At 43.3% G+C, this 23,162-nt stretch overlaps 1 protein-coding gene across 2 annotated transcripts in view; it reads right to left on the reverse strand.

Moving 5' to 3' along the window:
• VWA3B (von Willebrand factor A domain containing 3B) overlaps nt 1–23,162 on the reverse strand; it is a 125,728-nt gene that overhangs the window by 32,683 nt on the left and 69,883 nt on the right. For both annotated transcript variants that reach the window (XM_054009237.1, XM_054009246.1), the window contains 2 exons: nt 18,355–18,405; nt 17,202–17,421 (listed from right to left, as the gene is read on the reverse strand). In XM_054009237.1, coding sequence (XP_053865212.1) covers nt 17,202–17,421; nt 18,355–18,405 — 271 coding nt within the window. The remainder of the gene's footprint in view (nt 1–17,201; nt 17,422–18,354; nt 18,406–23,162) is intronic.

Raw genomic sequence — 23,162 nt, forward strand, 5'->3', positions numbered from 1 at the left:
TTAAGTAGCTGTCAATGTACTTAGCCATGCTTAAAAATTTAAATTTTAGCAGGAAAGCATCAGACTATTTGTCTATTTGCTGAACAGACTTTAAAGAAGGTTTTGCTTGTCCATCATTCACAGTACTTCCTACTATGGCAATTTTCATTCTGTACTACACAAGCTATTTAAGAACAGTTGATAGTTACCATCATATATTTCAACTGGCAGTTAAAATTATTTACATCCATTTAGTGGATTGAAGTCACAACTAGGAAAAAAACAGCAACCTTTTGAACAGTTTAAAGACTAGAGGCTTTAAACTTCTTTGCATTGCATAAATGGAATTCTAATTACATCTGCATTTCTGCCGCTCACTCGTAAAGCTTTTCAGCTGCAGATTAGCAATTACTGAAGATGGTGCTCTCATTAGGCCCCTAAAGCAGGCTGACTCAGGATAAGTGATTGCACAATGTTAATCATATCATGGGTAGCAACGAAGACTGATACTTCAAAACAGCAGAAAAATTACTCAGAACGAAACATGTTTCTGTTACTGGTCAAGTATGCATTCATGTGGAAGGAGGTGAAATAATAATCTAAACAGCTACTTTATCAGTTTAATATTTCCAGATAAAAATAAAATACATAAATCTAAGTCTGTTTTTGAAGATCTGAAAAGTTTTTTAAAACAACATCCAAGACTCTGATAACTATGTTACATTCTCAGAACAACATTCCCCAACATTTATAGGAAACTGATTGTGATCCGCCTATTAGAGTCATATATATTCCTTATTCCTTAAAGTCTTATGTGTTCTGAGATACAAATATCTGTTCAAACCCAAGTGCCACTTCATCATGAGCACTAACACAAAAGAGGTAAGATAAAAACTGCTTGGTCCTAACCTCCCAAACACTTAACACAAATGTGAAAATATGAAGTGAGGCATGTACTACTGCAGCTTATTGCCGCTACACATTTGTGTATGCTCACAGAGCTATTGCCATTAACAGTTCTCGTGCAACATCCTGAGGACATCACATCCACACTCCTGACCAGGCCTTTGGAACATCCAAAGAAGAAACTGCCCCCATCAATTCCAGCTCAGTTTTTATGCTAAGCTGTATGCATGGTGGAACAGGATTTTGGGAGTTCATACAGCATAGACATGCTCTATAAGACATAATAATGTATCACGTTATAGAGTCTCAATGCCTTGAGTTGAAGTGCCCCCAATGAGTGGGGACAAAACAACTTGTTTCAAGAAAAAGCTCTAGTCTGTTTCTGGACAGTCCTTTAAAAAATTATAACAATTTTGATAGCTATCTTACAAATCATAAATCTCTCTTATGCCAGGATTATCATTCAAGGCAAAAATGAAGAGTGAGAAACAAATGAGGACACAATACATTTTACCAAATTAATTCTGAATTATGGAAAAACTGCTCTCTGAAATAGCTTTGAGATCCATACTGCACCATTAATTCATTATTTTATGGGCCTATGCTATTATATGAAGCCAATTCAATTTAAACATAATACAAAGAGCTCTTTGTATCTTAAAGTTATACTATGAAAAAAGCCAACAACTCAGCATGAAACATATGGGGATTACCTTGTACTGTATTTTCTAATCTCCACAGAATAGTGATCATAGGCCAGCTGCTGCTCCTACTGAAGTCAAAGGCAAAACTCCCACTGACTTCAATGGGAGGAGGAGGCATATGTTCCATATATCTCTAAACAGAGGGCTGTTGGTTAAAACTACAGGTTTGCATTAACAAAGAAAATGGCATTATTCATACAATCATTATGCATCAGGAAGAACGTGCCACTATCTGAAATACTTTACAAAGAAAAGACATTTCAACTATGAAAATGCCGATAATTCACAGCTGTGCAGGTACCCTCACAACAACCACATTGGTTGGAACCACTTCACTTCATTCTATAGATTACCACAACCAGAAGGGACCATTATGATCATCTAGCCTGACCTCCTGTATAACTCAGGCAACAGAACCTCATCCAGTGACTCCTGCATCCAGCCCAATCACATTATGTCAATGTTTCATTTAAAATTTAACTTCCCTCACTCATAAAAATAAAGCAATGAAAGAGCAGAAAAATAAAGTATGAACTTGAAGATGATTTCTCCTCTTTTTTTTAAAGCATATATTCTGGTTGTGCCTAAAGGCTCGCCATCAGGATTTTCTTACTTTCCTATTCATTTACAGTTGAATTTAATCTAATACTAAGAGTGCAGCTCAGCTTAAAGAATTTACGGATCTGCTAAAATTTAGAAGTCTGCTGCTGATCTTCCGATGTCAGCAGCTCCATCAAACAGTAGAGCACTTTTTGAAGCAGAGGTGGATTTTACAGGAAAAAGTTGGTAACTCACTTAGGAGAAATTGTTTGCCTTTTAAAAAGTTCTCATTTTGAATTTTAAAACAGCGGTTCTAACCTCACCAATGGGCATGGAAACATCTTTCATAGGAAAAATATTAAAGCACTTTTAAAAAACATTCTTGATATCTCCAGGAAATCTCTCAAATAAGAACATAAGAAAGGCCGTACCGGGTCAGACCAGAGGTCCATCTAGCCCAGTATCCTGTCTACCGACAGTGGCCAATGCCAGGTGCCCCAGAGGGAGTGAACCTAACAGGCAATGATCAAGTGATCTCTCTCCTGCCATCCATCTCCATCCTCTGACAGACAGAGGCTAGGGACACCATTTCTTACCCGTCCTGGCTAATAGCCATTAATGGACTTAACCACCATGAATTTATCCAGTTCTCTTTTAAACTCTGTTATAGTCCTAGCCTTCACAACCTTCTCAAGTAAGGAGTTCCACAAGTTTACTGTGCGCTGCGTGAAGAAGAACTTCTTTTTATTTGTTTTAAACCTGCTGCCTATTAATTTCATTTGATGACCCCTAGTTCTTGTATTATGGGAATAAGTAAATAACTTTTCCTTATCCACTTTCTCCATCTCACTCATGATTTTATAGACCTCTATCATATCCCCCCTTAGTCTCCTTTTTTCCAAGCTGAAGAGTCCTAGCCTCTTTAATCTCTCCTCATATGGGACCCGTTCCAAACCCTTAATCATTTTAGTTGCCCTTTTCTGAACCTTTTCTAGTGTCAGTATATCTTTTTTGAGATGAGGAGACCACATCTGTACACAGTATTCGAGATGAGGGCGTACCATCGATTTATATAAGGGCAATAATATATTCTCAGTCTTATTCTCTATCCCCTTTTTAATGATTCTTAACATCCTGTTTGCTTTTTTGACCGCCTCTGCACACTGCGTGGACATTTTCAGAGAACTATCCACGATGACTCCAAGATCTTTTTCCTGACTTGTTGTAGCTAAATTAGCCCCCATCGTATTGTATGTATAGTTGGGGTTATTTTTTCCAATGTGCATTACTTTACATTTATCCACATTAAATGTCATTTGCCATTTTGTTGCCCAATCACTTAGTTTTGTGAGATCTTTTTGAAGTTCTTCACAGTCTGCTTTGGACTTAACTATCTTTAGCAGTTTAGTATCATCTGCAAACTTTGCCACCTGTTTACCCCTTTCTCCAGATCATTTATGTATAAGTTGAATAGGATCGGTCCGAGGACTGACCTTTGGGGAACACCACTAGTTATCCCTCTCCATTCTGAGAATTTACCATTTATTCCTACCCTTTGTTCCCTGTCTTTTAATACTCTACTGTGAGGCCTGCATAATGTCCTATGCTCTACTGAACCCTATCTCAAAGAACCTAAATGGTTCATAGCAGGGCCGGCTTTAGGCCGATTCCCCCGATTCCCTGGAATCGGGCCCCGCAGGTAAGAGGGCCCCGCGCCCACACCCGTGCCTTAGGCTCACCCAGCGGCGGCCCACTCCGGCAGCATTTCAGCGGCGGGTGTGGGGGGGTGTCCACTCCGAGGTCTTTGGCGGCATTTCGGCGGCGGGGGGTCCTTCAGTGCCGCGGAAGACACGGAGCGGACCTCCTGCCGCCAAAGTGCCACCGAAGACCCGGACTGCGGAATCGGGCCCCGCAGGTCCTAAAGCCGGCCCTGGTTCATAGGGTATGTCTACACAGGGATAAAAAACCTGTGGCTCACCCAGGTCAGCTGACTCAGGATTGCAGGACTTGGGCTCCAGGGCTGAAAAATCATGGTGCAGACATTCAAGCTTGAGCTGGAGCCCAAGATCTGAAATCCTGAGAGGGTGGAGGGTCCAAGAGCTCAGGCTCCAGCCTGATCTCAAATGTCTACACAGCAATTTTTAGTCCTGCAGCCTGAGCTCTGCAAGTCTGATTCAGCTGACCCGGGCCAGACATGGCCAGGCTGCAGGGCTTTTATCCCTGTGTAGATATACCAACAGAGCCTTATAACAGCCCCTTGCACTGGAGTGAATTTCACCTAATGGGCTTTGCCTGTTTCAGATGCACCATCCCTGTCAGCAGGGAACATGATTTTGTCACAATAAATTTATGTATAATTCACGGCACACTCATGGTAGAAGATTGGTAATTTCATGCTATGGTCACAGCAACCTTGTGGTCCCTCCTGCCATGCAATATTCATTTGTTAGTTCACTTTGATGTAGTCCTCTTCGCATTGGGATTAGAACAAAGCCAATTAACTGTTAATCTACGCCGGGGGGCTTGTGGGAGCCTGCCCTTGCCCCCATTTGTCCCCACTTCCACTCTGACCCCCACCCCACAGACCTCTGCCCCCAGTGCAGAGATCCTAAAAGGGGCAGGTTTGGGTCTTTGCAACCCTCATGCCCCAAGTCCCCAGGGTGACGGCTCTTGTTCTCTACCTTTTTTCTGTGTTGTAGGTCCCCCAGTCCTCAACATACGTACCCATCCCTCTCAACCCCCAGCTCACTAGATACCCGACCCCCCTCTCCCTGGTTCCCTCAATCCCTGACCCCTCTTTTACCGCCAGCTCCCCAGATCCGCAACCCCCTTTCCCATCTCTCTCCCCAGCCCATTGCTGGAGGAGGGTTGGTTGGAATTGGATGTGACAGGCTTGAGCTGATTTCCACCAAGCAGCTGGCCAGTGCACTGGGCAGCTCCTCTCACTTCCCTCTGGGAATGAAGGGGTTTCTCCAGATTGGGGCATCGGAGCCTGGTCTCTGCCAGTGAAGTGCTGAGCCCAGCAGCAGATCCCAACAATAAGTGAGAGAGAGAGAGAGACAGCAAAGGGTATTGGCAGCAAGGAAGAGATGGGGGCAGGTAGAAGGCTGGGCGAGATGGGGAGATGGGGAAATCAGGGATCCAGTGATCCAGTGAGCTGGGCATTGGGAGGGAGTATGGATCAAGAGAGTCAGGCATGGAGTAAAGAAGGAAAGAAGGCAGAAAAAGGGAGCTGTCACCACAGGGGACCTGTGGGAGGAGGAAGGCAAAGACCCAACCCTGTCCCTCCTAGGAGGTACGCACTAGGAAGAGGGGTTTGTGTGGGTAGTCAGAGTCAAAAGCTCTTTGTTTACTCTAAGAGAAGGCTTAACTAATCCATGCAAATTTAAGAACATGCACAATACAGCCATTACAAATTTCTCACATTATAAAAGAACGATGTCATAATGGGTTCGTCTTCACAGGGATAAAAAGTCTGCAACTGGCTTGGGTCAGATTACTCAGGCTGGTGAGGCTCGGACTCTGGGGCTGAAAAAAAATAGCTGTGTAGATGTTCGGGCTCAGGCTGTAGCCTGAGCTCTGGGACACGCCACCCTGCTCAGGCTTGGGCATCTACACAGCAATTTTTTGCCCCGGAGCCCGAGCCTTGCAAGCCCAAGTCAGCTGACCTGGGCCAGCCGCAGGTCTTTTACCTCTGTGTAGAAGTACCCTGTGTGGCTTGGCAAATAGTATTTATACTGGCTGTCAATTCAAATCTTCCAAAAAACATGCCAGCATATGCTGATTATGATTGATCAAGATACTAAAAGCATATATGTGCTGCTTATTTCATAAGGTCATAGAGACCAGTGAAGTGATTCTCAGCAGTCTCCCAGAGAGAATTTTTCTTACAGCTGCACAAGCATTCAGTTTCTGCTCCCCAGTGGCAATCATCCTATGGCCATTCACAGAGCTCCTGTATCTCGAGAGTTCTACATACAGGATGTATGTTATGATTCACTGAAGATGTCTGTTACACTGCAGTGACTCTAAAGCTAGTATACACTGTATTTGTATGTTTAATAACATTTCAGAAAGCTGTAACTTTGTATATTCTCATGAGATATTTCTTTGTCTTACCGACAGCTTAGCATTAAGGTTAAAATCATAGGGCCAGATTTTAAGATGGTGTAAATCAGCATAGCTCCACTGAGGTCAATAAAATTGTGTAATTTTACATGAGTGGAGAATCTGGCTCAAATGTTGCAAGTTGTCTTAGCAAAAATCTGCAAGTTTATTAGTACAAATAAAGCTTTGAGGGACTTGAGATATAAACAAAAAAAATTGTGACAACGTAGCATGATGCTTCTCAAGACTATGCACTAGAGCAGTGGTGCACAAACTGGGGGACACAAGTGGTACTCGGGAGGGGCGCAAAAGAACTGGGTCCCATAGGACCCGCTGCCATAATAGCAGAGGCAGGATAAAAATAGAATGGGTATTGCAGGGCGGGACGGGAGCAGGATTAAAAAAAATAGTCCTCCCGCCCCGCAAACAACATGAACACCCCAGCCAGCAGCTACCACGCTCCAGCTGCCCAGGTCTGATAGCAGCACCACCACCTGAAGCAGCAAAAAAGTAAGGAGGGGGGACAAATTCCGTGAATGATAAAGGGGGGCATGACTGGAAAAGTTTGTGCAGCACTGCACTAGAGCATTTTTGACTTCAAATTTTATCCTTACTCTCCTCTGTCAACAAACCAGACCCTGTTTTCATGGGTGTATGCAAAGATACTGCTAATTGAATGTACTGCTGAACATAAAAAAACAAATAGAATACACAACAGCTTTGGATTCATTCCAGCCTACAAAGATTTAAAGTGGATTATATTGTCTATAATTGTGTCAACATCCCTGGCACGCAACACTACCCCTGGTCTTTAGGCTCTTTGTATACTCATATCTAGTGACTTCTCCAAATCTTTCTGGCATGCCCCTCTTCCACCACCGCTGATTAGTGCCAATGCCTTTGCTAGAGCACTCAGTCTAGTATCTCAGACTCCCATCTGCCTCCTCTGAAGGCAGAAATGGATTTCCTTCCTCTGAGAACACGCAGCAGCATCTGTCACCCACTAGTAGTCCACAATTCCAATTTGCATAAATAAAAGAAGGCTTATTTAAATACAGAAAATAGAGGGGGGAAATCAAAGTAAATACAAGAAAAGAAGAACTAAACAAGACTCAACTAAAGCTTATGCAATTCTGAAACTTGTAGATGCCTTACTGCTTAAAAAGGTTTTAATGTCTTACACTTCAATGTTCATTTGGTTCCATCCCTGCATCACAATCTCTCAAAGTATATAGTTCTTGCAGCCTTTAAATGAGAGAGATCGTTAGTTTCTTGATTATGGGTCTATCTCTTGACAGCAAGAGTTTCATCAATTGTCAAGGTTACTGGGAAGGTTGTAGTGAGAGTCTATTCTGGCTTCACCTAAAGTCTTCAGATTTCCTTTATCCCCTTCAGTCTGATTTTAAACCTGGGTATGCTATGGAAACTGAATTAGTCTCATTGGCTAATAACTGCCTAGCTATGTACAAAGGTCTGGTATCTTTATCAATTTCCCCTTGATGTGTCAACATACATCAATAGTACAGGTGTGCTTAAAAAAAAAATCAACATTTACCACACTGCAATACTTTCAACTTTAGTAAATTTCCTAAACTTGCATTTGGTAAAAACCCTGGGGGCAGAAGAGAGGCTGAATGGAAGCACTGTGTACTGATATTGGCATTCAGCCATGACAGTATCTTTCTGTGGCTCAGTAAAATCACCACATGAAAGGAGGCTTCCTGTTGGTCCACAGCAGCAAACCAATTATTCTGAGACAACATGGGGAGGACAGTCTATAGAGTGACCATTCGGAACCTCATGTATCTGATATATTTGTTGAGGTCGCAAAGATTGAGGATGGGTCTTATCCCTCCCTTGGATCTGGATACCAGGAAGTACCGGGAGTAGAAACTGTGACCCTGATGTTCCTGCGGAACCTTCTCCACTATTCCCAAAGCCAGAGAGAGCAGATCTGTTCAGTGTCTCGTGAGAGGGGTCTCTGAAAAGGGATGGGGAGGTAGGGTAAGGAGGAGGCCTGGAGAGGAACTGGATGGCATAACCTGATCTGATGGTGCTAAGGACCCAGCTGTCGGTAGTGATCGAGCCCCAGGCATTGTGAAAGCAGGTCAGCCTGTCCCCAAAGTGGGGGATGACGAGTGAGGCGCAATGACTGGAACAGTGCTCTGGACCGAGGAGTCAAATGGGCGCTTGGAAGGCGTTGGGGGAGGGAACGTAGGCTGGCCGAACCCCGAGACCGACTGCTTTCTCCTGTGGGACCTATCCCCCTTTCTGGGGTAGTCTCGTTGCGTCAAAGGCGGGAAAGGCTGGCCAAACGTGCTGTGGTGGGCACTGCTGCTGCTGTTGGACACCACAGTGGTGCATCTCCACTGGCAGCATGTACACCTCCAAGGACCGCAGGGTAGCCCTTGGGTCCTTGAAGGGGTGCAGCATCTCGTCAGTTTTGTCTGAGAACAGTGTGTGGCTGTTGAAGGGCAAATGCTCAATGGCTTACTGGACATCAAAGGCAATACCTATATTATGCAGTCAGGAGCCCCTCCTAGTGGTGACCATAGAGGCCATCACCCTTGCTGAGGTGTCCGTGACTTAGTGTGTGGACTTCAAGGACACTGTATCCACCAAGCAGCCCTCAGTGACAAACACTCAAAATTCCTCCCACGAGGCCTTGGTCAGTTGGTCTGCAAACCTTGACACAGCTGTCCAGTTAAAGTTATACACAGACAGCAAGGCTTGCTGGTTAGCAATTCACATCTGTAAGGAAGAGGAGGTATAAACCTTCCTGCCCATGGAGGTCCAATCATTTAAAGTCCCTATCCTTAGGGGTAGACTTATACCTTCCCTGCCTGACTCAGTTGCTCATCGCAGTTATGACTAGGGAATTTGAGGATGGATGGAAATAAAACCCCTCAAATCCCTACATGGGAATGAAAGAGCGCTTTTTCAAATTCTTAGCCACAGGCAGTACCAAAGCTGCCATGCTCCAGAGGGCCTTAGCCAGTTCAAGGCACGCATAGTTTATAGGGAGGGTGACTCTCCCAGGGGCAGCAGATGACTGTAAAATATCCATCAATTTGTGGGTGTTCTCTTGCAAGAACTCTGCTTTGGTACCAAGGGAAGCATCTACATGCCACAAAAAGTCTTGATACTCCTTAAAGTCCTCCGGTACCAAAGGGGAGGATAAACCAGTCAGCACAGCATTGTTCGGAGATGAAGACGAGGACCTTAACTGGTTAAAAACCAGCTCCTGTTCTACAGCTGACAGACCCAGACAGGATGGCTCTGGAGGCTCCACAGGGAGAAGGACCACTGGTGCCTGGGCCTGCAGCAGATGGACGGTCACTACCACAGACTTGGCTGGCGATCTTGCCTTTAAGTGAGACCTCCATGATACAGACTAGGCATTGGCAGCCAGGAGGCACCAGGCCAGGGACCTCCGTTGCAATCATGAGATGTGTACCAATCCTGGTTCCCATAATGGTCCATCGATGGCCCTTGACACTGGTCGGGCGATGGAGAGCAGGAGGATGACCCCGACTCAGATGCAGAAAAGCCTTGGGATCCTGGAGACAGCAGTACCAGAGTATCTGATGGTAAAGCTGTCACAGAAGCATTTGTGGTGCTGACTGCAGGGATGCCAAAGAGGTTCCTGGTACCAAAGTCCCCTATACCGATCCCAGTAGCCATCCCACTTCCACAACCTGTGGAAGAGAACAATGGGGTGCAGTGTCAACAGACCCGAGGGATCAGCGGCTCTATCAGTCAAAGGGGCTATAGTTGACGCAGCCCGGCAAAAGCCTGGGCCAAAGGAGAGATTGGAACTGAAAGGAGGAGGAGGTTGGTAGCTGTCTGGTACGCCACCAAAGTGGAAACAGTCAGTACCAGCATCTCCCTCATTGGCACCGGACTCAACAGACACCCGGAGGCCAGAACCAGGGTTTCTAACATCCCTGCTAGGTCCTGGGGAAGGGCTAGAGGTACCCGTACATCCTGCATGCCAGCAACAGCTCCATGCAGGCCCATGCTTTTTCTGGGGGAGGTGGAAGAGTCACTCTGAGACCTGGAGCAGTCTCAATTGGTTTTATGCAACCTTTTCCTCAGCACAGTCAAAGGGGAATGTCTCCTCCATTTCTTGGAGAGGCGTCTGCTTTGGAACGTGAAGCAACAGTGTTCTCTGAGCCCAAAGGCAATCTGATGAGTGCCTTGGTACTGAAACAGGCCACATGACCTGTTCAAACAGATGCTGCTTCAGGTGAAGATCTTGAGCCACTTGAGTCTGTTTCTTAAACAATCTGTAGATCATGCAACACTCCTTGACTTGGGCCTCACCAAGACAGAGCAAGAACTGTGAGTGGGGAATTACTCTCCCAGACGAAAAACAATGTTTAAACCCCCATGAGGGCACCACTGAGAGCAACCAACTACCACAACACTAACTATCTCTAACGGTATTACTAATTATATACGAGAGAAAAAAACTAAACTAGTTGAGAAGTTGTGAGGTTGAGACCACACAGAGCTCTGGGGTCGGCACCGCCTCATGTAACCAGGGAAGGGGCTACGGCCATGAGACACGAACACCGCCCATCTAAGAGTACTGCTAGGCAAATTTCTCTGGCTCCTGTGTGCTGGGCATGCATACACCTAAGTGGAATACACAGCTGCCTCTACTCGAAGAACCGTTTTTCAGCAAACCTTCTCTTGGTACTCTATTCTTGCAGTTGAGAGTTAGTTGTTTATGCTGTTTATTCCTAGATTTGATTTCTGAGTGGTCTGGCGGCAGGGCATTCACAATGAGGGCCCTCAACTCAAGAATCTGTTTCCTTGATTGATTCAACAGAGCAGACATTTATTGAACAGGCACATTACAAGGTCTAGCTATTAATTTAGGATAAAATGTACCCCAGTGCATAAGGCACGTCCAATGTCCCATTCATTACTTAAGCTCCACTGAAGTCCTGTTTTAAGAGTTAAAGTGGTGCACAGGGTCTTATGTGGGCCCTCTGCACATGAGTGAATTTCATCTTCAGGCTCTTGCCCAAGAAGGTGGTTTGATCTGTCTTTCTTCTTTGCCTTGGGGCATTGTCTTTTAATCAAAATTCTATCAAATTTAGTTATGTTTTTATGTGTGTGGTTGTAAGAAAAACATGTAGAGATTTTGACAAATGAATTTCAATACACTGAAAAATAACTAAGTAAATGCTCTTGGACTGTCAAAAGCTACGAACACAGAAGCACACTAAGAAGATGTGGCTTGAGAATCCCAATTACAACCTTCCACTAAGGACAAGTTATTTCTCTTTGAGGACTTTTTTGTATTCATGCTGGCACTAATGGTAGTAAGTATATTTGTGTTCCTACTGGGAGAGAGCAAAATTATACTTTGAAGCTGACATGTCGTGCACCTTGTTGTTATATCTTTAATTGCATTCAAATGCACTGAACAAGGATCCTTTTGAAGTGGAAATCTGAGCTAAGTATGAACCTTTGTAGAGGACTGAGTCATTTAGAGATTTTTCAGTGCATTTTATGTTTCTTTCTGAACGGGTTGCTCACAGCACTGGCAACACATTGAATCTTTGAGCTGTCAGGTTTCAAACAGCATTTGACACACTGAGCATTCTCTGTCAGGCAATCAAGATTGTCATTCATCTCAATATCTTTCACCTGCCACTTTCAACAGGCATTGTGACGGTCAAAGAGAGCAGAAACATCACAATCAGTGTGGCTAAAGTCAATCTCTGAGTTTTTTATTTAAAAAGCAATATTCAAAAAAGTCATATTGAACCTGTGGATACACCCACATGGCTCCCACTGAAATCAAAGAGAACCACATGTGCACATCCAAGGGCAGAATTTGCCTCATCAGCTATCCCTTACATCTTTGGACAAGAAAATAAAGTAAAATCACCATTTTCTTTGGAAGTGGGAGCCACTACAAACTCAACAAATACAAACTTCTTCTCCCTTGTCATCCTCCATTTACTAAAAGCAATTTGATTTTTGAAGCCACAAATGGCAATTAGGTGTCCAACTCCCATGGACTTTTAATAGGAAATAGGTGCTTAACTACCATTCATATCTTTGAAAATCTCCCTCATAACTGCAGTCATAAAACTTTTGGAGGTGAAAAGCTGAACTGTTTATCTGCTAGAGACAGAGAGAGATTGGGCAATACCTGTTCCTAAGATTCTAGATGAGATTCTTGATGTGCTGCTGAGTGAAACAGTACAACCCAACTGTCTGGATTTGCATATCTGAAAACTATCAGCTCTCCAGTACAGGAAATATTGCTGCTTTTTATTAACCGAATACTAATGTGAACCGTGTGTTGGTTATGTTAGAAAAGAAATTATTCAGCGGTAGAATTATACTGATTTCTACTGATCCTGTGAGGTGTTGAGCACTCTCAAATCCCACTGAAACCAAAGGGAAGTGAAAACACTAAGGGCCAGATCCTCAATGGTATTTAGGCTCCTAATTTCCAATCTGGGCCTAAGCACCTTGTAGCACCAAGCCTTTGCATTGTAGTTACTATGAAAATGAGAGAAACTTAGGAAAATGTTTTCAGTAGCCATTCTAAAAATTGTGATCACTTGTGTCTCTTGATGTTCAGCCACAGCCTTAAGTTTATCCTTAGATTTCATACTATGCAATTGTTGCTAAATTAAGTAGCTGTCTTGGATCAATAAATATTTCATCACACAAGTTATTTTGAATCTAAAGCATTAGATCAATTAAAATTTTAATTAATTTAAAAATCTTAATTGGAGAAGGAAAATTCTTTTCCAAGAAGTACTCAGAGTGATAATCAGTTTAGCCTTGACAATTATTTTTAAAAACTGTTTATGCATTTTTATAAAAATTAAAAAATATTTATATTTGCAAAGAAATTCGAAATTAAAACAAAACAAAAAACAAAAAGAAAACCCACCATACATACACACGCACACATTTACTTCAAGGCATTTTGTAAGAAAATACTAAAAAAACATTTCCATATTCGAAAAAAAAGAAAAAACATTTAAGACTAAGGCCAAAAATGTATTTACCTATCACATAACTTCCAAAACAAAAACAAGAAAGAGAATATGTAAGCATATCATAAATATTACACTCAAACAAACAAATAAACTATTCTTGTTAAGCCTAAAGAAATGTAACATGTCACTACATCCTTAACTCTGACCCAGAGGGAGATATGTACTTTTGTTATCTCAATTTCAGCATTCTTTTTGATGGATACTGTTAAGTGGTAAATATTATCTGTTAATAATATTGTCAAACCAAAATGGAATCTGTTGGCAAGTTATTCATAATTGCTGTTTCTTAGAAATAATGTTCATTGATTTATGGTAAACTTTTGTATGTATGTTACCTGCATTTGGGGCTGATTAATTTGTACTGGGAGGGAGTATTGATTTGGAGTTCAAATCTACTTCCCTCCATCACTGTAATACTGTAGGAGAGCTAAAGGCTTGACACTGTGCCTCTTTTCCGAGGGTTGGCACTGTGCCTCAGCATGGGTTGGGATACTGAAAGAGTAAAATCATGAAGCTTAAGATTGGACTCTTCCTACAGCACAAGTATGGATACCTGTATTCTATACTGGAGCTGCACCCCCCACAGGTACTTACAAGGAAGTGATATACCAAGTTTGCCAGCTAGTATTTCACCTGCATACCACACCAAAACCAAGCCCCACACACATTCAACACTTCAGAATAGTTGCAAGCCCAGAACTTGCCTTCTACAAACTGCCCTCAAACACCCTCTAAAGCAGGGGTCTCAAACTCAAATGACCACGAGGGCCACATGAGGACTAGTGCATTGGCCCAAGGGCCGCATCACTGATACACACCCCCTTGCTGCCCCCAGCCCCACCCCCACTCCACCCCTTCCTTGAGGCCCCGCCCCTGCCCCGTCTCTTCTCCACCTCCTCCCCTGAGCACGTGGCTCCTTGCTCCTCCCCCCTGGAAAGTGGTAAGCGCTACCAACAGGAATGCACCTCATTCAAAGGACAAAACACACACTTAGTTAGATTTACTTCTGTTAAAGCCCCCCCACTGCACTGGGCTGCACCACCACTCCACTCCTGCTCTGCCTCTTCCAGGGGTGGCAGATTTGTAGAAATGTTGGTGGTGCCCAGAACCTGCCCTCCTCCAAACTCCACCCCCACCTGCCTAAGGCTCTGGGAGGGAGTTTGGATGGGGGAGGGGGTCTGGGGTACAGGCTCCGGGCTGGGGCAGGGGGTGGGGAGTGCAGGCTCTGGGATGGAGTTTGGAGATAGGAGGGGGTGCAGGGGTAAGGGCTGTGGGGCTGGGGATGAAGGGTTTGGGGCATTGGAGAGGCTCAGGACCAGGGCAGAAGGGAAGGGGAAGGGCAGCCTGCCCTGGCCAGAGTGGAGGGGGGCACTAGGACCCTGCGGCAGCAGGTGATGCCGGAAGCCGGCAGAGTGGAGTGGAGTCAGCATGAGCTGCAGGCTCCGGGCAGTGAGGGGGCAGCACGTGAGCCCGGGGGACACTCAGGGGAGACGCATGGGGGTGGCAGGCGGGGCCGGGGGAGAGACCCGTCCCCAAACATTGGGGAGCAGCGAGCAGGGAGCTTAGCTGCCACATAAAATAACTTGGGTGGGGGGCGTGGGGAGCTTGGCGGGCCACAGGGAAGAGCAGCCCGTGGGCCTCGTGTTTGAGACCCCTGCTCTAAAGAGCTGGAAGAGAGAAATGGTAACCATAAAGTTACTGCAATGGTCAACAATCTACAAAGCAATGAAAGTTTTAGCTTACCGAAAAAACATTTAAAGAATATGTTATATGTACATACAGATATAGAAATGTCCTACAGGAATCTCACTAGTATGCAATAGTAAAACTCAGCCAAAGGGTGGAGGGCCTGCATAAAGCCCACTTAACCTCTCTATTAGCCTTGTGTTTAGGAGGATCACAGGCAGAGAAACTGCCAGGGGGAAAAGAGGATATGTTTAGGCTCTGACTCAGGTTTAAGCCGAAGCTCTGCTTCCATTTACTCACAAAGCAGTCTCACTCAGGTCAGCAAGCATTCAGGACCAGGTCCTACAACTCTGCTAGGGAGATGGGTCAGGACCTGAATCACTCTGAGACTCAGGTCCAACCTCTTTCATTTTACAATGTGGACACAGTGCAAGATGCAGGCCTGAGCCAGAAGGCCTGTGTAGTGCAGAATGGATGTGTTAGCATGGCTGTGAGACCCAGGTCCAGCAACTGTAAATCCAGATTTACAATGCAGTGTGGATGCTAGAGCCTGGGCTTGGAAACACCAAGTCCGCAAGCCCAGATCCCACAGAACTGGGTTTACAATGCAGTGTAGACATACCCAGAGAAGGGCTCAAATTTGCTGCACTTACATGACCCAAAAGCACCTCGAATGGAAATGTGGAGGTGTAATCACCACTATTTCAGCCCCATAGATTGGAATAATGGTGGCAGATAGCCAACAGATTGGGCTGGTGGTGGATTCTATCCAATCCAACCCCTATGGAGTTCCCTGCACATAATCTAACTACTCAGGCTTAGTATGATGCAGGGGCATGAATTTCACCCTAAATGATTACATTTAAATATTCCTTTTCAGAGGAAACACATCTACCTTTTGTTAATGAAAAGAAACATGAGGTATGTGTGTATGCATATATTTTATAGGTGTGACTCCAGATGGCACAGAGCTATAATATTTACCCAAGAGGTGGCATGTAATATATCACTGGAAAACTAATAACTCAATGATCATTAAAATTTTCATGTGATATATGTATGTTTAACCCACAAAGAACTTTACAGGTGTGCTGGAAATATGTGATTAAAATGTGTTTAGATCAGGCGTGTCAGGGAAGTTGACAAATGGGTTTTCTCCAGACAAAGGAAAGAGGCCAACACCTCAAACCAGGTGTGGACAAATTCAACAGGCTACTCTATTGTATTGGCGGTTGCAGGAAGAGATCATTTGCTTTGTCAAAAACCACCAGTGGGGAAGGAACCAGCATGGAGTCTACACCAGACAGCCTACCATCTACACCCAGCAGGGCAAAGGAACTTTATCTAGGGATATCCTTCAAAGAATACATTTCAAAGATTTACTTGACTATAAAGAGAGGAAGAAAAACCCTAAGTTATCCTTCACCTGAAGAGACAAAGGAACCAAGCACTCTGAGCTCTATGAAAGGTCCTGGCCAGAATGCCTGGTCAGCCAAGTTGGAAAAGAGACTTGGTGAGAAACACTTATTTGAACAAGTTTGTTATATCAGGTTTTAGTCTTAAAAGTGTATTTTCGCTTTTGTATGCTTGTAATCCTTTCTAGCTTTATTCCTTATACTTGGTATCACTTAAACCTTTTTTGTTAATACACTTTTATTACTTTTACTATAAACCAATTTCGTGCTTTGATTCAAATAGAGAGATTACCTTAACCCAAGTTAAGCTAATAAGCTGCTGGGTACTGTCTCTTTAAGGAACAATGAACTTAATACCTTCTGTGAATGTTTAGCAAGAGGGTTGGGCACTACAGGTCAGACGGTTTTGGGAAAATTCAGGACTGGGGAGGCATTGGGGTCACCCTGCAGAAAGTCATTGGGTGGTGGAAGACAGGGTGTAACCTGTATGCTTGTCTGCTGGCTGCTGGTGTCTGGACTGTGAGCCACAGCAGCTTAGCATTTAAGATGCCAGAGATGCAGGGCAGGCGGTGACACAACCCCTTACTGGTCTAGTTACAATAGGGAAACAAACTTTTCTACAAAATAGCAGGTGATCACTACAGCTTCATCTCTTTTTAGAAGCATGATTAGCAACTCAGTCTGCATGTTCTTCCCCAGTTTGTATAGAGTTATGGTTAGTGCCAACCTATCAAGTAGCTAAGTGACAGGTGAAATTATCCTAGGAGCACACACTGAAGAACATTTGAAAGAAAATGTTTGATTGTCCTGCTAGTACAACCTACCATTTTACTGTGGTTGATGTGCGATACAGAGGTTCTCTGAATCTCCTTTTTGGCAGCTTCCTGAAGATCAGAGGCTTGTTGGATGTATGTTAACCCTGCCAGAATCTCATCTTCCAAAAGTGTCACATCATCATAAGAAACAGGCCAACCAAGATTTTCTAAGGCCTGTAGCAAAGCTTCCTTGTGTTCCATATACGAGACTGACTCCTCCTGCTCAAACCTTTAAAAAAATTACAACAGTTTACAATTATACGTAGTAATGTTTTTCATTTTCAAGACACTTTACAAATGTTAAGTAATTAAGCAGTACACTGCCCCTGTGAAGTAAATAGGTGCTAACTTCACTGGTCTTAGGGCTGTTCTACATACAGTTTTTGTACCATTCTAACTATATCAGTTTAAAACCCAATCTGATTAAAGTGCTACAAATCCCCAGTGTAGACGCAGTCATACCAGTGTAAAGGTGCTCATAATCGATATAGCTTATCCCCTCACAAACCAATCCTTGGAGTGCTACTCACTGGCTAAGCAGAGAAGGGTTTATGCTGATGCCAAAGATGATGATGTCCCAGTCCTGCCAAACCCTTGCCACTCACACTGAGCATAGATTAACACTGTTAAGGGGAAGTGCTTATTCTCTTTTACAAAAGTGAACAGCAAGGGGGAGAAAAAATCCTCTCACTTTGTAACTCAGTCAGGAGCTCCACCAGCTTTTTTGCCGCCCTAGGCGGCGGAAGGTCCCGCCCCCCAAATACCACCCCCAACAGAGGCGGCGGAAGGTCCCACCCCCAAAATACCGACGACGACTGGGGCGGCCGAAGATCCGGCCGCCGCAGTCACCGTCCCCCAAATGTTAGCACCCTAGGCAACCGCCTAGGTCGCCTAATGGGTTGTGCCGGCCCTGAACTCAGTGGGTGGCAAACCAAAACCTGAAGCTTACATGTTACCGTGTCACACATAACAATTTTTACCAGTAAGGTGTAGACAGGAAATACTTGAAAGTAAAATAAACTGGCCATGACAAGAGCAGCCAAAAAAGTGTGTTAAATATTTATGGCCTGATTCTCAAAGGTGCTGAGCAACGTAGCTCCCATTCCATTAATAAATGTTTCAAAAATTAAATTATTGAGACAGGAAGAAGGTGAAAACTTACTTGTCTCTTTCCTCTTGAGATAGTGCTCTCCAAATAATTAGATTTAGGCGCCTAATAAATAAAAGAAAACAATTCCTGAGGGAATGAGGTCAGTGTGTGGCTGATTATCATAATATCAATGAATAAACCAGAACAAGCAGTTCTAAAGATCTCTACCATGATTTGTATATTGAAAGCACAAACTGTGTTCTTATCATTCAACTATGAATTTATCATCTGCAAAAGGATATAGGAAAACAGCATCTTCCATCTGGTAGCAACATGATTATTTCAGGGTCACTGAGAGATTAGTGGCAATCACTAATGTTTCCTGCTGGAATTTAAGTGGAGAGTTCAGTCCAGCACCCAGTAATCTAAACTGAGCAACAGCGCTGATTTAATGTCAGGCAAGAGCTGTCGTCCCCCCCCCCCCCCCCCCCCAGACAAGTTAACAGCTTCAGCATGAAGGCACTTGGAGAAGCAATGTTAATGATTTTTTTCCCCACTTAAAAATCAAATGCAATCTCACCATTTCAATTTCTACTTCATTCCACTCTGCCCATTAAGAAAAGCTGCTGTGGTGAAAACAGAACTGCCTACCCAAAAGCACTCAAGTTCTGTCATTTTAAAAACACTGCAGGTATTTTCCCTTTGTCGCAGATTATTTGTCTTTTTTTTTTTTTTTTTTTTTTTTTAGGCATAGATTACAAGTTTCTACTAGCCAATTTAAATTTACAATTGTATCCCTAAATGTCAACATCCCAACAATTAAGCCATCACATAACTCTCTCTTTTATTTCACAATGCAGAAGCAAATGTTTGGGGGTCCTAGCTGCCATCATATAGAAAAGTGAACTCTGCTATATTATTGTTTACAAATGTCTGAGCCAGCATCAGTTCATTTCAGAGAAGACTCAGACCTTTCCAAACACTTGTCTTTTTCCAATCTTAGTGAATTAACTGTTGCACTTAAAAAAATCCCCAACAGTCTATACAAAATTAGATTCTGAACATGGGTTTCCGACTGATTCAGTTCATCTGCCAAGGAAAACAAGAACCAGCTCCTTCAGAATGTAAATTACTAGTATATTCATATTCTGCATTCTTAGCATGCTCAGCTGTCTATTTCACACTTCTAAATTCTGCACATTCATAACTAGCTCATTTGTAAATGTCTGTAACTATTCAAGATCACACTCTTTGTAGATCCCAGCTTTTTCTCCTTTGTTGAAGGATATTTCTCTGTGGAAACATGAAATTATTGCCATCACTCCCCCCCCCTTAATTTTATGCTAATAATCAATCTAGGTATGGTGAGGTTATTGTCATGGTTTCTTCTATTCTTGAAACAGGCACGTACTAACATATTGTCTAATTTATAGATGTCAAAATAAATTTGCGACTATTCACCAAGCTGAACCCTCGCAAACCTTGCAAATTCAATTATCAGAAATGTAATACTGTATTCATAGCACATGGTTAAATTGATGTTTCAGATGGAAATGTGGAGCTATAATTTGTCACTTACATCCACTATAGGTCGAAACTTGGCATCCACATATTTAGGCAAGGAATGATTTCACCTTTCACACGTACCCCAGCCCCATCCTCAATGATATTTGCTGAAACTGTTAAAATCTTCATTGCAGCCTTGCAACTGCAATGCTATAGTTTAATTATACCAGTGTTTCGATTTTATAATCTTAGTTTCAAGGATTTATAGTTTGAGAATTTGGGATTTTAGAAAACTGCTTTTACTAAAAATTGGTACATACAGTAGAACCTCTGAGTTACAAACACCTCGGGAATGGAGGTTGTTCATAACTCTGAAATCTTTGTAACTCTAGTAACTTTGAACAAAACATTATGGTTGTTCTTTCAAAAGTTTACAGCTGAACATTGACTTAATACAGCTTTGAAACTTAACTATGCTGCTTTCTCTTTATTTATTTTTTTAGTACTTTACGTTTAACACAGTATGGTACTCTATTTGCTTTTGTGGGGAGGGGAAGGGGGTGTCTCTTCTGCCCGATTGCATACTTCCTGTTCCAAATGAGGTATGTGGTTGCTCAGTTCATAACTCTGGTGTTTGTAACTCTGATGTTCTACTGTATATGCCTTTTCCATGGAGAACTCCATAGTGCAAAATTCCAGAAGCAATTTTTTTTGTCTCACGAATTAAGAAGAAACAATATTTTTGGTTTTGAATAATTTTTCACTCACTTCTAAAGGAAAAACAGCTAAAACGTTCATTTTGAAATTTTCATTAGTATTAATACTCATAACAACTAATGCCTTCAAGCAGTTTTATTTTTTACACATATTTGTAAAAATATTGGGCCCAGTCCTGCAAGCTCTTATTGATGCTAATAACCCTGACTCACTTTAGTCAATGGAACTAGCATCAGTAAAGACCACTCATGTCAGTAAGTTTCAGAGAGACCAGGCATAATACTTTAAAAATCAGGCCTGTGCTCTAGCTCTTCAGCAAAACATTCATAATATTTTATCAGAAGACATTTTTCTCCCCCTTACAACTCCACTGAAGTCAACCAGGATTATTTTTCAATACATTCCACAGTAGTGAACAAGATGGAAATAGTTATCAGAACCTCACCATTAAAATCAAGGACAAAATTCCCATTGACTTCAATGAACATTGGATCAGGCCCCCTAGAACCATTAACATTCAATCTAGTGAGTGCAAAATAAAAACAAATATATCTTAATTGATTTCCATAAATATTATACAAAATAAACAGTTTCCAAATCAGTTTTTACTTTAAGACCATGAAAGACAGGGCAGATCTACACTACACCAATGTAGCGCATCTGGTGAAGACGCTTTAAGCGAATGGAAGAGCGCTCTGCCGGTCAGCTTAATAACTCCACCTCCCTGAGAGGGGGTAGCTATGTTGACAGGAGAAGCTCTCCCACCGATATAGCACTGTCTACATGGGGTGTTAAGGTTGGTGTAACTATCTCACTCAAGGGTGTGGATTTTTCACACCCCTGTGCGATGTAGTTATACAAGAGAAGTATTTAGTGTGGATCAAGACACGGACTTGGCAACAAAAAGTGGGAATGGAAAGGGGATTTGTTGTTTCACAAAGGATGGAATCAGACACTGAGATCTGTGAAGGAGAGTAAGACCTTGCCTACACTATAGTTTTGTTGATAAAAGTTATGATGACAAACAAAAAGCGCTATACTAAAAATCGGTATTTCATATTCACACTCACTCCCTCTGTTGGCAGAGCACATTCACACTTGGGGCACTACCATCGACAGTGTGAGCAGTGCACTGTGGGTACCTATCCCACAGTGCAGCTCAACACCTTCTGCCTCTAGGTCTTGTGGGAAGGTGGAGCAGATCGCGGCACATCTTGGGACCAAGCTCAGTGTCCCATGATGCATTGTTTTCCATCCCAGCATTCCATAGGCTTCCGGCTTTCTTTTGTGGCATTTTTCTACAGACCTTGTTTGCTGTGCATCCTGGCATCTTTGAATGAAGAGATGGATCCTGCTCTGTTCTCCTATGCTCGGATAGTGTCATTAACACATCGCAGAGGGAAGTATTGTTAATCATGAAGTTCCTAACTGAACAAGACTCCCAGTTGCTTGACATGGTGTGTAATATGGATAGGAACAACTTTAGATTTCTTTTGGCATTCACAGAACAGCTGCACACGGTGGACCGTTGCTTTTGGTCTTGGGAAAGAACCATTGAATGGTGGGATTACATTGTCATGCAGGTCTAAGATGACGAGCAGTGGCTACAGAACTTTCAGATGCAGAAAGCCAGCTTCCTGGAACTGTCTGCGGAGCTCGCCCCAGCACTGCAGTGCAAGGATACCAGAATGAGAGCTGCCCTATTGGTAGAGAAGTGAATGTCAATTGTAGTGTGGAAGCTTGCGACTCCGGACTGCTACTGATGGGTCGCAAATCAGTTTGGAGTTGGGAAGTCGACCATTAGGGCTGCGTTAATGCAAGTGTGCAGGGCAACTAATTGCATCCTGCTACGAAGGAGTGTGACTCTTGGAAATGTGCGTGAAATAGTGGACGGCTTTGCAGAAATGGGTTTCCCCTAACTGGAGGGGCGATAGATGGCACACATATTCCAATTCTGGCACCAGATCACCTTGCGACGGAGTACATAAATAGGAAGTGGTACTTATCCATGGTGTTGCAGGTGCTTGTGGATCACCATTGGCATTTCACTAACTTCAATGCGGGGTGGTCCAGGAAAGTGCATGACACACACATCTTCAGGAACACCGGCCTGTACAGAAAGCTGCAAGCAGGGACTTTCTTTCTAGACCAGAAGATTACAGTGGGGGATGTTTAAATGCCCATATTGATCCTGGGAGACCCAGCATACCCCTTAAAACCATGGCTCATGAAACCTTACACAGGAAACCTGGATAACAGTAAGGAGTGGTTCAACAACAGGCTGAATAGGTGCCAGATGACTGTGGAATGTGCCTTTGGCAGATTAAAGGCGCGCTGGCCATGCCTTTATGGCAGGTTAGACTTCAGTGAGGATATTATACCCATGGTCATAGCCGCATGTTGTACATTGCATAATATTTGTGTAGCTAAAGGTGAAAGGTTTGCTCAGGGGTGGAGTGCTGAGGCAGACTGCCTCACTGCTGATTTTGAGCAGCCAGATACCAGGGTTATCAGAGGGGCCTATTTGAATCAGGGAGGCTTTGAGGCAACACTTCGAAAATGAGAACCAGTAATGTACATCTCTGTGATTGGTACTGCAATGTTACATTACATCTAGTTTTCATAGAAAGCAATTATGAAATTTGAGCCTTAAATTC

This window comes from Malaclemys terrapin, chromosome 1 (genome assembly GCF_027887155.1).
Source record: "Malaclemys terrapin pileata isolate rMalTer1 chromosome 1, rMalTer1.hap1, whole genome shotgun sequence".
Lineage (NCBI taxonomy): Eukaryota > Metazoa > Chordata > Testudines > Emydidae > Malaclemys > Malaclemys terrapin.